The following is a 17,097-nucleotide window of genomic DNA, read 5'->3' as shown; positions in this document are numbered from 1 at the left end:
TCCCAGGTCGGAACCTTATCTATATTGAATGTTTGATTGATTGGGATCAGTCGGATTGTTCAAGAGTTATTAAATTTTATTCATTTTCATATATTCACCCTCCCCTCCTCTTCCGCAAGTTCTAATATCAAAATGAAATAACAAAAAGCTTCCCAGGTTCGGATTTTATCTATGTTCAAAATGTGATTAAGAACGATCGGGTAGTTCAAGAGTTATTCACCACCGAACATTATCACTTTTATTTTTATATTTATAGCTGTTATATATCTTCCCCCTCCTCTCCGTCCTCTACGTTATTCCGTCAAAGTGAAATGGTAACATCCATCCCTTGCGTTAATCGAGACGGGGACATATAGCCTCATTGCTGACGTCCCCATTAATCCTCCTACTCATACCCTTTAGTGTGTTTAAGTTAGTTTTTTTTTTGTCTTCAGTTGCAAATTTCTAAGTTATTTCAAATTCTCTTTGTTTCAAAATTCTCGCATTTCTTGTATGATAATACAAGTTAATAATCTTTGACTTGTTTTATATTAATAATCTGAGTTGTTCTTAAACCTTTGGTTTCCAATTTTGTTTTGTCTTTACACCAAACTACAGATATGACAAATTTAATTCTCATACTTTACATTTGATTTCAAAGCGGTCGCCATGAACTGCTTAAAAGCACTTTTTCCATCAGGAAACACCCAGCAGAGGGCGTACGATATCGTCTACAGCAATGAGAGGAAACTCCGCCTTGTTACGTGACGTCACATGAAGCACGTTCCGTTCAAACACCTAAGCAAAGCTATCATTTTGCTTCTGGTGTGAAAATGGCTCACTACGAAGCTTCTGTTAAAAGCAGCGTGATTGCTTTAATTGAGCATGCGGGCATGAACTATAGCGAGGCAGGCACGAGATATGGCGTTAACCGTGCTACAGCACGGAGGTGGTGGAGGAGATATGAGGAAACAGGAGATGTAAGACGTAAAAGAGGAAGTGGGCGACAAAGAGTTTCCTATGCCGAAGAAGACCAGAGTGTAATTGCCCAATGCCGTGAGCACCCTTTCATGTCTGCCCGACAGTTACGAGAGGAAACCAATTTCCCAGGCGATGTTACGACTGTCCGTCGTAGACTCAAATCCTTTGGTTTGAGATCATATAGGGCAGCTGTTAAGGAGCGACTAACAGAAGACCACATGGTTGACCGTCTGGCGTTTGCACAGTTAAATATTGCACGTGTGTGGGACGAGGTCGTTTTCACAGATGAAAAAATATTTTCCAGTGCAAACTTCGGGCCGAAGCGTGTTTACCGCCCCCCTGGAAAAAGGTATGCCTCTCAATACGTTTCCCGTTCTGGTCGAATGGGACATGTAACTGTCCACTGTTGGGCATGGATATGCAAGGCTGCAAATTTCGGAGGAATCTACAGGATTCCTGGTCGCCTAAACGCCCACAAGTATGTGGAACATCTGGATGAAACGCTTCCGGAAATAAAAGCTCATGTAGGCGACGGCATATTATATTTGCAACAGGACAATAGCTCGATACATAATTCAAATGTGGTTCAGACATGGTTGCAGAGGCAACCTGATGTCGAAATAGTTGACTGGGTTCCTCATGGAGCAGATCTGAATCCTATTAAAAATATGTGGGCCTCTGTTGCAAGAACATTGCGGGAAACCTGGTCGAACAATCCTCCACGAACATCTAATGATTTTTGGGAGCGTGTTGAAGATGCGTGGTCGGTCTGTTGCACCCGACGCTATATCTCTCGCCTGGTGGATTCAATGCCACGGCGTATGGCAGCTGTAATCGAGTCCCAATGGAACTATACACACTATTAATAAATGCTGGCTCACAACACCATCAGCACTCTCGAGGGCTACCTAATTCGACCCACTTATTACACAATTTTATGAAATACATTACGCGACACCAGTGAATGTAAGTGTCTCAGTATGTTCTGCATTAATAAAGAGGCTAACGTGCGAGACTTGGTGGCCGAGTGGTATTATGCTTGCTATGTAAACCAAAACCGCCTGTAACAGTGGTTCGAATCGAGTGGAGAAGACCCCTACTTTTTATCACCAGGGATATTTGTAATACGCCTTCTGCTATGTCCGCCCTCGTACGGTCTATTATATGACACATAATATGGACCGCCTTAAGTTTTTACTTAGTAAACAATTTATAAATATATGAACAAATACCTAGGTATATTAGAGTAACAATGGAATGTAGTACTTTCGTCCGACTGACGTCGCTCTGCAAATGTTCACTGTATTACACCGGATGATGAATTAAATAAAGACTGGAAAATTTGATATAAAAATTGATACGTAATAAGTTAAAGACAAAATATATAATTATAATCTCATATTTGAAACTAATTTCGACTACAATTAATTCTCTACCTGCTTTCATAAATAATCCAAACCAAACTTTGAGGTTTGGAATGCACAAACTAAGTGTAGCTAAGTGAAAAAAGTAACAAGAAGAGCAGAGATTCGAACCCACGACCACCAGCGTAAGAATTCCTTTTACTAACCCTTCATCTATCAAACCATGACGTGAACATGACTTTTGTAAGTTATAAATTTTTATCCAAGAAACACCATTAAGCGTATGTGCAACTACTGCTTTGCTCTTTTTCTCTTCAAAAGCGTAACATGTTTAGGAAGATTCGTTTCGTTTTCCACTAGAGTTTCGAAAGAGATTTGTGTTTGAGTGTAGGATCTTTAGTTTCCATTAACCGACACTTCTAGCAAATACAACTTAATTCACACAGCAGTTAAAAAAAACTCGTACTGCCTTAGAAAGTATTCCTAAAAGCAGAAGCTGCATCATGCATCCTGAACAGTGACGTAACTAACGGCAGTGCGTTGAGGGAGCCCAGATTAAAACGGGGCCCATTGAAAATTCGTAATTCCACTATTTTTCCTGGATGTCTAAAATGAGACTACTTTAGCCTTACATGCAAAAGGAGCTGTGGAGGGGACTGCGAAGTCTACTGAAAAGATTTATCACGTCCTTGCAGCAAAAATTTTAAGTTTTCAAACAGTAATGAAGAACAAGATTGATTGAAATTTTAACTTAGAATGAAATAACTAAAAATCTAATCTTATTAAACTCTCATTGATAGTAGTGTTCCGTATTTGTTTAGACGCCTATTCTTTTATAACTTTACCTATGGTGCATGGGGTCCTTGGTTCGATCCAAACTCACGCCAAATGAACTTTATTATGGACAAGCACCGTGTGCATGAGTGCCCTCGGGTTTCTCCCGTTTCCTCCCACTTTTTTCATTAAACAATTTCATTTATTTCTCACCATCACTGACTCCATTAGCATAGTCGGCATAATCGTGGGACGTAAAAATTAGATATTTCATTTCATTTTTCTTTTATAACTGTATATCACTTTCTGTGACGAGAGCAAGATCTAAGCGAGTATTCAGTAAATTAAACCACTAAAACCTATATTCATTGCACAATAGTGCAGATTAAGTTTAGCCCTTTGGCAATCTTCAGCATGCAGAGCAAAAAAAGCCAATACATTGATATTGAAACAGTAGTTAACGAATTCCTCTGCGAAAAAGATCACCCGTACTGTTGTGTTTCAGATGATAATTTATAATTATACTTAGTTGGTTGAAATTTCTCCATAGTTGTGGGGGCGAGATACTGAAAAAATCCCTACCAAGAGGTGAAGGTGGCATGTAAAAGTAGTCAAATACGAACGAAATTAGTGTCGAATTCATATGCAAAGAGGAAAAGTGACACTGTGGATGCTGCGTAAGTCCAAAATAAGCCTTGGTTGGCTTCGAGACAATGGGAGGGTGACAGGAATAAAGAATCGAAAATATCCTATATTTGTGTCGAATGGATAGTTTTCGGGATCACTGACATAAAAGGTGATATTTCAGATGTGTATATGTCCAAGGTTGGCCATATTGAAATGGGGTCATAGGGAGAACCAGTAAATACTTCAGAACAGTTCCTTTTTGGTGCGTTTCAAGACACTGAGAGTGAAAAGTGATAATGCACAAGTCACATTCTGAATTATCGGAGATATGACTTCTGGGGAAGTGTCGTTGCTCCAGGGAGGCATTACTAACTGATCACTCCCTAAAATCGTCACTGTTTTGCAGGGCCGTAGACAGAAATTTATTTCAGCGATCGAAAGCTTGACAGGAACTTATTTCAGCGATTGAGGGCATATTTTACTAAAATGTCTATCATCCAGGGGCGGATCCAGGATGATTGTTTGGGAGGGGCGGTCGTTCGAAGTCAAATCAAGGTAAGAGCGGATTGCAAAAAAGAAAAGAAAAAAAGAGAGAAAGAAAGAAAAGAAAAGAAAGAAAAGAAAAAACAGAAAATGAGAAAGAGCTCTTCTGTTGAATTAACTTTCTTAAGAAAGTAAGGCCTATCTACTTTAGGTTTTAATTTACGTTTATAATACAAAGATGAAAAATACTTAGGATATGTTTTATTTTTAAAATAAAAAGTATAAAAAGCTCCCTATTCTGGGGGATGCGATCACCCCAAACACACTCCCCTGGATCCGCCCCTGCTATCACCATTAGATATATATACAAACACCCCTACAAAATTAGATATATATACAAACAAAAAAGTAGTGATTTCGTGGGGGCAAAAGCTCTGAAATGCAAAGGCCTGCATCCTGTGTATGTTCCTGCTGCTCTGAATTGTCAAAAGTTTCTCTTCAAAGGTAAGACATAAAATGTAAATAATAAACGTGTAACATAGAATACAATATAAATAGAAAATATGTTATAATTAAGAAATAGAAAATAATTATATAATAAATTTGAAGGACAATTTAAAAAAATCAATAATACTTGAAAGTAAAATATACTTTTAAAACAATTTTGCATTTATGCAGGGCTACAAACAAGTGAGGAGTGCCATGTAAATTTAGTAACAAATATAATATTGGAAAATTATTTCGAATTAAACTAGCTGTGACTACATTACTTCAAACTTGAACTTGTGGAATATACAGTATGAGCCTAGCTCAAATAAAATAATCAATAAGAATGGTCTTGATTGGAAGCTCGGACCATCCACGTAAAAGTAACTTACATTAACCATTCACCTAACAGACAATGACGCACAGGGCTTGGCACTACTTTATCAGATGGTTCTATTAAATGTAACTTAATTAAAACAATAGTAACAAATTTTAAAGCTTTAAAAAGTGTCCTGAAGAAGAGGAAGTTCATTTTGCACATTGTAACTAAGTTACAAGAGGTTTACGTCCTAACTGAACGGCGCATCTATCGAGTCAACTTTTGGAATATCCCCTTAAGGTAGCTTTCAACGCAGCTAAGGGAAACGTATGTGAACGAGTAATAGAATCCTCTGTAGCAGAATGGATAAAGTCATGCTTCGATGACCACAAGGGTCGTGCTTCGAAACCCGTCGCCGAAACCAAATTTTTTAAAAATCTTAATTCCTCAGTTCTGAAGATCTTTCTCTCCTTTCGTAATCATCTGATGCTCTGAAAAGAGTTCTCCACATTAATTCGACAACTGCCCAGTGCTTAAAGTGAGGCGGTATGAGCCGGTTATGCATCCGAAAGTTAGAAAATCGGCCGGTATGGGATACCGGTAAAAATGACTTATTTTAAATTGTAATTATTTAAATTGTAGAAAAAAATACAAATAGAAATAAGGACGACGTTAGCATTGAGTCAACAAATATGTTTGTACTATCAAAGATTTCGTTTCATTTTCATTTTTGTCCTTCGTTCAATAAAAGACCTCCCATCCCTCGTTCACTGTGTCGTTCATCTGTTTACAAAATGGCATTTTCTTGACAATTGGTGAAAAAAAAAACTTCTTACCCCCCACCGCCCGTGTTTTGGCCACCATCGAGGGACAATATTCATTCATATTGCTTTGCTTGAACAAAGAGGCTTTGCTTCGGGTCATGTGCTAATGGTCATGGCACCCGCTTCTGAAAAACAAGAAGTGAGGTACCAAGGAAGCAAGATAGGTTTTATTTCGCCGCCCTGGAGCCAGGCGTTCTCGCTCGTGGTTTTTAGAAAGCAATTTAAGAAAAAAAAGAATGAAAATAATGAATATTTGAATGAAAGGAACTTCGCAAAAATCATCAATGATCAAAATATTAATTGTGCCCAACTACACACAAAATGTACACAGAGTGGCATTACACACTAAATGCAGACACAAGACAAAATTGCACACATTTTGTGTAACTACACACATTGGCAACGCTGTGCCTCTTCTGGTGGTGTGGTGGTGCTGTCAATGTGTGTTTTCCCGTACGTCCCTCGAAAGAGGAGGGACAAGTTGCTGCGACTGAAAGCTTTCAATTGTTTGATGCGGAAGCATTGCCACAATGATTTATTTGAAGATCTTCACTCGTCAAGACCAAAGGACTGAATGACAAATTGGCAACAAAGTCGTGGTCATTCACTTCTTTTCCCTAGTCAAAGGGAGGGTTTCCTCCGTCAGAGGGTGGCGCGGTGGGACCTAACTATGTTTCGCATATCGTTAGGGTATGTTGATCTGTGTCGTATATTTCCGAGGGTTCATCTGAGATTGACAGGCTTTAGTTCGCGTAGTTCCCAGCTTACTACAGCTCCTACGCACAAGTTGTTTTCAACATTTGGCAGATGCGAACTACGCATGTCTAATTCAGGCCGCTTCTAAGTGTGTTGCTTTGCTCCTTTAATGTTGTGATTGTGTGTGGTGTGCTAATTAAGAAACATGAAGCGTACCCAGAGGTCAATAGAATCTTATTTCAGTGCTTCTAGTGGTAATGCGAAGAAAAGTAATTCTGGTGTAGGACTTTCACAGGAAGACTCCGGAAGTCTACAGGAGAAATCTGCAGGCTGAAGTTCAAGTGATACTAGTGGCCAATTGTAGAAATCCAATAGTGCACCTTTGTGCTGGAGCCAAAATCAAGTAATCAAGTAAAAAGTATCCGTGGTTAACTGTCTCGAATACTCTTGGCTGTGTAAGTTGTAAAGTTCAGGACTTGAAATTGTATTCAAGTGTTGGCGTATCGCTGTCACAACAGTGGATTGCGGGTAGTGCTAAACCTTTCGGGTCTACAACGGAAATGTAACAACATTCATTACGGAAGAAAATTTTCGAACATAAGAAAAGTATTGCCCACTGCACCACGGAAAAAATACTCTTGAAAGTTGAAAACCAGAGCTTAGAAAAACTTTTCGACAATAAAAGCAAATGTAGCTTTGAAACAACGTGTCGAGTTTTTCGAACAGCATACTATACTGCAAAACAAGACAGGCCGTTTCTGGATCATTCCCATTTAATAGATCTTCAAGCCGCCAACGGCCTTGATATGGGGCGAATTTTACACAGTAATGTTGTATGCGCGGACATTGTAAGCCACATTAGTGCTGAAATGAAAAGTAGACTTATTGAGAAAATTAAATATGCTAAGTCCATGATAGGTATTATTGTTGATGAATCAACCACATTAAGTAACAAAAGCGCGTTAAATATTTATATATGTGCGTGTATTCCGAATAACGAAGGAGTTGAAAGTAAAGACAATAACTGTAGTGATGATATTTATACGTTCTTTTTAGAACTATTGGAACTTCCGGATCAAAAATCAGATACAATATACAACGTTCTTATGGATTGTCTCCGAAGGAACGGTTTTGATGATAATTATCTCGGGGACTACCTGGTTGGTTTCACAAGCGATGGTGCTAGTATTATGTGCGGATCTGGAGTCGGATCAAGATTACAACAATTTCCCAAAATCGTGTTGTGGCATTTCCTTAGTCATAGATTGGAACTTGCTGTAAATGATGCACTGGAGACTATTGGTGGTGGTGTGAATCATTTTAGTATTTTGGTTAGCGCTCTGTACAAGCTGTACAGTCTCTCTCCAAAATATTCGAACGAACTTGAAAAGTGTGCACATGATGTTGCAAGTCAACTTAAAAAGATAGGTCGCATTATAGATGTAAGATGGGTGGCGTCTTCTTTTCGCTGTGTAGAATTTATATGGAGTTCATACACTGCAGCATATATACATTGCTCTACAGAATCTGAAAACAGCTGCCGCAACAATAAAGAGCGAAGTCAGTTCCAAGGACTAGCAGATAAACTAAGCTCCTACAATTTTATTAAACTTTTAGGACTTCTCTTTGATATTCTGCAGGATTTGAAAAGTCTGTCAGAATTGTTGCAAATGCGTGACTGCACCATAAAAAGGGCTTATGATATGATAAAGCTATATATAAATAGAATAGAGAGTTTAAAATGTACGCCAGGCGACAATGAAGCTGAAGTATTCAAAAGTGTTGAAACCGGGGTTTTCAAAGGAGTGAAACTTAACAAGCACATTAATTTTCCATCTGTCAACAGATGTCAGTCAATACAGTGTATAGTGGATAACCTCAAAATGCGAACCATTAATGAAAACGATACGAATCACAAGATAATACGTCAACAGTGACTCCGGTAACATTCGACAAGGTGAGAAAGAAATCAAGGAACTTGCTTTTAGGTTTGGATTAAATTCACATGATGTTCTTCGCGAATAAAGCAACAGGGAAGAGGGTTGTTACTGAAACTGTAAAAAGGTGCTTCACCGCTCTTAACACCATAACAATTAGCAGTGCAGATTGTGAACGTGGTTTCAGTAAAATGAACATAATAATGTCTGATCTTAGAAATTCGCTACAAATTAGTACAGTTTCGAGTATAATGTTTGTGTCATTAATCGGTCCCCCTGTACACACGTTTAATCCTGAGCCGTATGTTAAGTCTTGGTTACGAAAAGGAAGGCGCAGTGCAGACTACAAAAGATGTCAGCAACGAGAGAAGAAGGAAGATGGACCTTATAAGAAGCTATGGTGGATACTATGACTTAATGTTCCGGATAGCAGACATTTGTATCTAATAGAAGTCAGGTTGGTAAAAATATCTTAATATTCTAACCGTGTTCTAAACAGAAGCGTCATTTCAGATTTTATTTGGGGGAAGCAAGACCCCATGATATAAGTAAAATGTCGCGTTTTTCACTGACTTACTACTATTCTATGGATAAAATCTATATAAATCTCAAACTCGAGGGGGGGCAATTGCCCCCTAAATTACGACCTTGGTTTTAAAGTAGGTCTATGTACAATATGTTTTGTATATTTTTAGAGGTCCACACTTATGTAGAAAGTATAAGAATTTTACACTTTGAGCTGACAGAATTTTTTTTTTTTAAAAATCGTAAACCGGCTATACATTTTTCTGTTCACTGGATTTGTATTATCTGCTGGTAATTATTTACCGAGTAATATGATGATTAGCAATATTTAAAGTTACCATTTTATTGAATGGAATATAATGCAATACAATGGGATACAACTGAAAATACAGTAATATTCATTGAATATTAATATTTATTTCTGTTAGGCTGATGATTGTGAGGAATAAAACATTTGTTTTCTTTCTCTCTCTCTCTCTCTCTCTCTCTCTTTCTATAGATTTTTCAAATCAAAAATTGTGCAAAAATGTCAGGAGTAGAGATGTTCTTTAGGGTTCTGGCCAGTGGCGTATTTACGATTTTGTTTCGAGGGGACTGCTAACTTTAGTCCTGGAAATGTGAAAATTCTACAAGATATGCCGTTTACTTTAATATAGTAAATACAATTTCGGGGGGGGGAGTTAAGTCCGGAGGTCCCCCTAAATACGCCACTGGTTCTGGCAAAAGTAGTGCTAACAGTGGTCATATTTGTTCCATACCGTCACCTCATCTGATGTCACTTTAAGCACTGCAACTGCCTAATATGATCCTCGCAGTTCGAAAACTTCCCTTCTTATCTTTCACAAAATCAGAATTTTCGTCATAATACGAATGCTGTCCGATCATTTTTCCCCAATTCTAAATCTGTGTATACAAATCATCCCTCTCTGTCTCCATACTTGAATCTCTCTCCTCTCTCTCTCTCAATGTCACTCAGGAAGTCATATGGCTTGAGATCAAACCTTCGACTCTTAAAACCAAATGTAAGCTCTTTAGCAATGTGCTATCGTAACTCTATAGGTTTGTTGTTAAAACGAGTGTCTTTTAGATTTTATTCGCGGGGGGGGGGAAAGATTCTCCGGCGACATAAGATTTTCACTTTTTATTAGTGTATTACTATACATTTGATCAATAAATACGTATTTATGAAGCTCAAGAGAAGGGGAATTACACCCTCCTGTCCTGCCCAAATGACGCCCCTGAAACATTTGCTTGCACTTACTGAAAAGAAATTCAATGAATCAATGAATAAAACTCGTTTCTGTCCGTAGATATTTTAGAGCTCTTGGCAATTTCCATAGATTTCTTAGGGAGCATCTTACTAGCTTGCACTCTTTAAAGAAAGAAAAGAATGAAACTAAAGATATTTATGAAGCTCTGGGAAGATTGTGTGACTTTCCTTTAATTTAGGCTCTTAAAAATATTTCAGAACAAACGAATGGAAAAAACTGTTTTAAAGCTATAACGTTGTAAACTTGATTCCTGTTTCTTTTTCAGCTGAATGGAAAGAGTGTACTACGTCACACACACTGCTTTAGACAAGGAGAGGTGGAGGGCGGGGAGGAGTTGGAATAAATACTAGAAGCAACTAATCGATTGATACATGTATTGCGGGAATGCATAAGAAAACTGGGCAAGAGTTTGTTATTCATTTGGACTTAGAATTTTTGTAACAAATTTTATGCCGCGCACTGTACAATTCACGTAATTTTGTATTCAATCCTCTTGTATTTTGATAATAACATGAAAAACATTTACACTTAACACTCATATTGCTTAGTTTAGCTTCCTAACGTCTTTCAGTGTTCTAAGTGAATATACAATTATATCTTCAGCTTTCCTCTTAAGCTTATTATTTCCCGACCAATCTACCCACAGAAAAGCGAAATTTTTGTCTCTTTTTACTTTCTTAGCTTTGCTAAATATAATCTTTCTATTTTAAGATAAACTCTGATTTATGTAAATAGGTTCTCCAGTGGTGTGTCCTAGGTCTCCACAGTTTAAATTCCGGTTTACCTTTCTTCTCTGAAGAAATCTGTCTTTATCAAACCTTACAAATTTAACAATTATGCCAGGATTAATCTGATTAGGAGACTTCTTTAATCTATGACATAGTGTATCATGTCATCATTAATTGATATATCCAAAGCACGACCTACATTCTTCACAACAGAAACAACATTTTCATTAGGTAATTCTGGGATACCGTACAATTCTACGGTATTCTTTCTACCATACTGATCTAGATCATCTATTTTTAAATTTAGCTTATCAATTTCCTTCTGTAACCTTAAGTTTTCATTTTTTAGATCATCAATGAGTTAGGAATATTTTTTCAGTGTTTGATCCTGACTTTTTAGTAGCTTCGAGTTCTCATCAAGTTTCTCGTGTGCTAGATTCAAGGATCTTCCTAAATCGTCTTCTGTTTGCTTACTTGATTTTTTCAAATTATTAATCTCCTCCCTAATTGATACACTTCACTAAGGGTAGGACACTTACTTGTAACTTCTATGGAGGTATCACAACTTATACTTCTTCTACGCGATTTCTTACAACTATCGCATCGCCACACTTGTTCCGTAGAACGTAGAAATTTGATATCTTCCTCTTTAACTTGACACACGCACCATGAAATAAATTATTACATTCCCTATACTGGATTTTTTTATTGTCTTGTCTAGCTACAGCTTTTGGGCACTTAATACAAATCCCCATCGTTTCTGAATAAAGGATAAAAGCGTTATAAGCAAGCCCTCAATATGAATATACGCAATTGGACTACTTTCTGTTCTGCACTACCTAGGAGATATAGTACCAAACTGAATGTTATTTCTTATTAAAACATCATGTGCCGTTATTAAAATTCCTTACGAATTTTTAACAAGGGAATTTTTGACACAAAAATATCCCTTGCAGAGATTGATATTCTGTCTTCATTTTGTTTACATTCAGGAATCTTGCTGCTTTATATATTTTAACAGTCCCACTTACATCCGCATTATATCACGACAAACGAATTAATTTTAACTAATCACTAGTACTTACAGGTGTGTTTTATCATATTTTATAACTCCATATGTCCTTAATTCCACACAAATTAGCCTGGTATTGAGAGGGCTCACTTTCACCACTTTCACCTAAGAAATAATAATAATAATTATTATTATTATTACTATTTTTATTCCTGAAGATTTGATAGTTTAAGTATTGAAACATCCGAGTATTCAAATATCAGAAGAAAATAAAACTTGTGTCATTGTCGATCAATCGCCATCAAAAATTCTAAAGTAAAATATGTACTGGTCGTTCGTGGATCCGATTTGATTCGATTACCTTCAGATTGCTGGTCGAACCACTTAACCACGATCACTACGCAGTAATTGATTTGTCTTTAGTTTGTTTATGAGTATAATGCACGCGCCGCATTTGATTCAAAATAAGGGAGTTTTGTATTTTGTTTTTAAAACATCTGTAATGTTGATAATTTAGTGAACACAGTGATATAATGCCCTCCGAGTCAATTACATATTCCTGTGTTTTGTCAATGAATCTATTAACAAGGTACTGTTTTGAACAGAAAAGGCTCTTTATTTAGGTGAGCCGGAAGAAGTAACGCTATAGATAAGTGGCTAGAGTTGTAGTTTTCTATTCTGGTGACCCGGGTTCGATTCCCGCGTTCGCTGTTTACCCTTCTTGAAATGTTTCATTTACAAGGTTGAGATCCAGTTGGATGCTACTAAATGAAAGATAATCTCCAGTGGAGCAATTCAGTGATCTTGAAAATAAATGGAGGAAAAATGAATGGAGGAAACGAGCTGCAGAGTTAATTCTATCACTGGTTCTATATTTTTTATTATCCGTTAATTTCGTGCATTTTTAAGTTCTTGTTTATTGACACTATATTCTTCCCTTTTCTCTTTGTGTTTCAATGTGTAAAATTTCACAAATATTATACAAATCATGAACCATAAGTTATATTTGCAAGTTAACGGGAAATAGGCCTACTTTAATACGGATAAGTTCTCCATTACAAATAAATTACCAATAGTTAGCATTTTCAAAAATTATTTAACGAACAATGAAATCAACAATTTCTTCTTTCGAAGTAATATTACGTATGAATCAGTAGCGCCGGAACCTAGGAGCTCACGCCCTGTTACACCCGCAAAATTTTCGTTGGGGGGTGGGTTCTTCCCCCTAAATGATCCATCCATACTTTTGATTGATTTGCAGGTAGGACTATTGTTAATAGTTTCAAAACACAGCGCAAAGCTTTGAGTTAGTTGAAAAAATAACCTACTATATGTACCGCATAATCTACCCGTATTTGATACGCAGATATTTATAGTTATTTGAACTAAGTAAACTTATCTACATAATCCTCATTTGAGTTAATTATAAGATTAACTAAGTCCCCCGACTGTTATCTTCTCATCAGTGCCTCTCATATCCGTATATTTTTTCAAGTGGCTGTGTATAGTTTTACGTCTGTATCATACAAACAAGAAGTACTGTGAGTACAAGTATCCAAAGACTCACATTGTCATTTCTTCAGCCAGCGTTTCAATCCACTTGTGCACAAAAGCACTCTTTACGATTTGTGCTTTCAACAGTTGGGGACAACTTCATGCTGCTGTACTAGCTACTACCAGGCGTAATTAATCTTGGAGCAGGCGTTAGTTGGGTTGCCTATCTCGCGGACTTTGTACATCAAGAATTTCTGTGGCCCACTGTACACCAAAATCCCATTTACTGTAAATTTGACTGCACGGAGACTACATTTGACTTTAATTTGACTAGATTACATTTACGATACCTGAAATGAATCGTTTAAGCTAAGAAAGAACAGAGATGACAAAGATGAAATATATCGAAAAGGACCAAAAGTGGACTTGAGTTCGTATTGCAGCGAACGCGCCAAATGGTATATCAGTGAATGATATGCATCAGGGTGCGGTACCATAAAATTCGAAGTGCAGAGGGACAGAAAACTCCTTGCACTGGAATGTTTTGACACAGAGAATTCACAAATTTGAATATGCATAATTATGTAAAACTAATAATACATTTCACAACTAGGTCACTCATAAATCAGGCGTATATGTGAAATATATATGAATGTGAGCCCTATTTGAATATTCTAATTAATTTTCAAGTTTCTGATGGTGGTATCATTTTACTCACCCCCAGTAAGATTTTAGTGAGGGAGATGTTCTTCCAAAATTATTAAGTGAGACAAGTCCTCCTCATCCCCCATCATCTGTAACCTCATGTGCTTTTATAAGAAAATTTTTGGTTTCCAATTACTAATATGTTATGTATGCTTTTCACACTCTGTATTTCCTTCCAATTATTGTTATGAACAGTTCTTGTGTTCCATTTCATAATATATATATATATTGACCACAGCCAATGCTACTGAAAAATACCTTTGTGTCAAATTTGGTCGACCGTTTCATACTAGATAAATAAATAATAGGTATAAATTTATTATTGTGACACAGCAAAATATTTAATGAATCATCGAAACAGCAAGATATTATCCACGGCAGAAACACTTGGACTTAACCATAAATGGCTTGGGTCATTTTGACCAAAAAGTGGTTTAAAGGAGTACAACATTTCAGAGGTTTTAGTATTAGTTATTCATTATACTCTTTACTCACATTCTACAGGACATTTATTTTCTGCTTTTTTTCCTTTTTAGTATTTAAGTGGATTTGGTAGCGAATTTTCCTCTGAAGATAAGAGATGTCCCGGGGCCCTTCCAAAAGGACAGAATAACCCACAGAAATGCCCTTATGGACTCTACGCAGAGCAGTTGTCTGGCACAGCCTTTACAGGTATTAAATGTGTTTTTGTAATCTAAAAATTAAAAGTAACATTTATATTATTATTTAAATATTGAAATTGAGAAGACCATATCACTGAAAATGTTCTTTCACATCCAATAATTCAAGTTTCATTAGCTTCAGTCTTTTACTTTTAATAATAATGTCTGTCACATTTATATTGTTGTATTTGCAGTTTTTGTTTCCCATTTTGGTCTTATCAACGTGGTACAGTCCGAGGCTTAGAAATTGTTACATAAATTCTAAGTCCAAATTAATAACATACTTTTGCCCCGTTTTCTTATGCAATCCAGAAATACATGTCTCGATCCATTAGTTATTTCTTGTCTTCAATCCAACTCCCTCCCTCCTCCAGCTCTCCTAGTCTAAAGCAGTGTGTGTGACGTAGTACACTCTTTCCATTCAGACGAAAAAAAAACAGGAATCAAGTTTACAATGTTATAGCTCTAAAATAGCCTTTTTCATTCGTTTGTTCTGAAATATCTTTAAAGAGCCTATTTTTTTTTTTAAAAAAAAAGTCATACAATCTTCCCATAGCTTCATTAATACCTTTAGTTTCATTCTTTCCCTTCTTTAACGACTGCAAGCTAGTAAGATGCTCCCTAAGAAATCTATGGAAATTGCCAATAACTGCAGTAGGTTTTGTGCTTCTTAAAGTCTGTAATGCACGCACAGAGCTCGAGAATATCTACTGACAGAAATGAGTGTTATTCAATGATTCATTTCATTTCTTTTCAGTAATTGCAAGCAAATGTTCCAAGAGCGTCATTTGGGTAGGGCAGGAGGGTGTAATTTTCCCTCAGTTGAGCTTCATAAATATATATTGTTTGAGCAAATATATAGCAATACACTAATAAAAAAGTAAAAATCTTTTGTCGGCGGAGACTCCCCCCTCCACGAATACAATCTAAAATGACGCTGCTTTTAGCAACAAACCTATAGAGTTACGATAGCACATTGCTAGAGAGCTTACATTTGGTTTCAAGAGTCGAAGGTTTGATCTCAAGCCATATGACTTCCTGGGAGACATTGAGAGAGACAGACAAAGAGAGAGATTGAAATATGGAGACAGAGGAATGATTTATATGCACAGATTTAGAACTGGGGAAAAATGACCGGACAGCATTCATATTATGACGAAAATTGTGATTTTGTGAAACAGAAGAAGGGAAGGTTTCGAACTGCGAGGATCACATTAGGCAGTTGTCGAATTAAGGTGGAGAACATTTTTGAGAGCATCAGATGATTACGAATGGAGAGAAAGATCTAGAGAACTGAGGAATTGAGAATTTAAAAAATCTGAAGCTTCCGAGACGGGTTTCGAACCGCGAACCTTGCGGTTATCGAACCATGACTTTATCCGTTCTGCTACGGAGAACTCTGTACTCAGGCACATACGTTTCCTTTAGCTACGTTGAAAGCTAACTTAATGGAATATTCCAAAAGTTGACTTGGTGGATGCGCCGTTCTGATAGGATATAAACCTCTTGTAACTTAGTTACAATGTGCATAATGAACTTCTCCTTGTTCAGAATACTTTTTAGGGCAGTAAAATTTGTTACTGTTGTGTTAATTAGGTTACATTTGATAGAACCATCTGACAAAGTGGTGCCAAACCCTGTGCGTCATTGTCTGTTAAGTGAATGGATAATGTAAGTTTCTACTACGTGTATGGTCTTAGCTTCGAATGAAGACCATTCTTATTGGTTATTCTCTTTGACCTAGGCTCCTACTGTGCATTCCACAAGTTCAATTTTGAAGTAATGTAATCACAGCTAGTTTAATTCGAAATTATTTTCAAATATGATATTTGTTATTACATGCGTTTCTTTAACTTGCGTTGTTCCAAACTTGATATTAAATCTTACAACTTTAATGCAACTCATTTCCCTACTTCATATCATCATGAATGTTTGCACAACGACGACAGTCAGGCGTTAATACAAAATTCAGTTCTTACTGTAATGTATGTATATATATTTAGAGAGTTTGACTCAGAAAAAAACGTACAGTGCAACATTGATTCTTGAAGGAATTTCAAACGAATTTCCTATACGTATAAATTACCATCACAACAATCTACTGTGGGGGCTAACGTAAGACACTGAAACCATTTCAGGGAGGGAAAGGTGTTATAAGTAAAAAAAAAAAAAAAAAAAAGTAATAGAATACGAAAAATATTGGTGTCAAATTCATAGTTTTCTGATTCGA

General features: G+C 36.7%; 1 protein-coding gene across 1 annotated transcript in view; it reads left to right on the top strand.

Moving 5' to 3' along the window:
* The window catches only part of hgo (homogentisate 1,2-dioxygenase), a 720,105-nt gene that overhangs the window by 181,514 nt on the left and 521,494 nt on the right, over positions 1 to 17,097 (top strand). The window contains exon 2 of the mRNA XM_081759460.1: positions 14,742 to 14,877. Within this exon, the coding sequence (XP_081615586.1) occupies positions 14,742 to 14,877 (136 nt within the window). The remainder of the gene's footprint in view (positions 1 to 14,741; positions 14,878 to 17,097) is intronic.

Source organism: Thermobia domestica, chromosome 5, assembly GCF_964235325.1.
Source record: "Thermobia domestica chromosome 5, izTheDome1.hap1.1, whole genome shotgun sequence".
Classification (NCBI taxonomy): Eukaryota; Metazoa; Arthropoda; class Insecta; order Zygentoma; family Lepismatidae; genus Thermobia; species Thermobia domestica.
The sequence above is the reverse complement of the archived record's forward strand: the minus strand, read 5'-3'. Positions and strand labels throughout refer to the sequence as shown.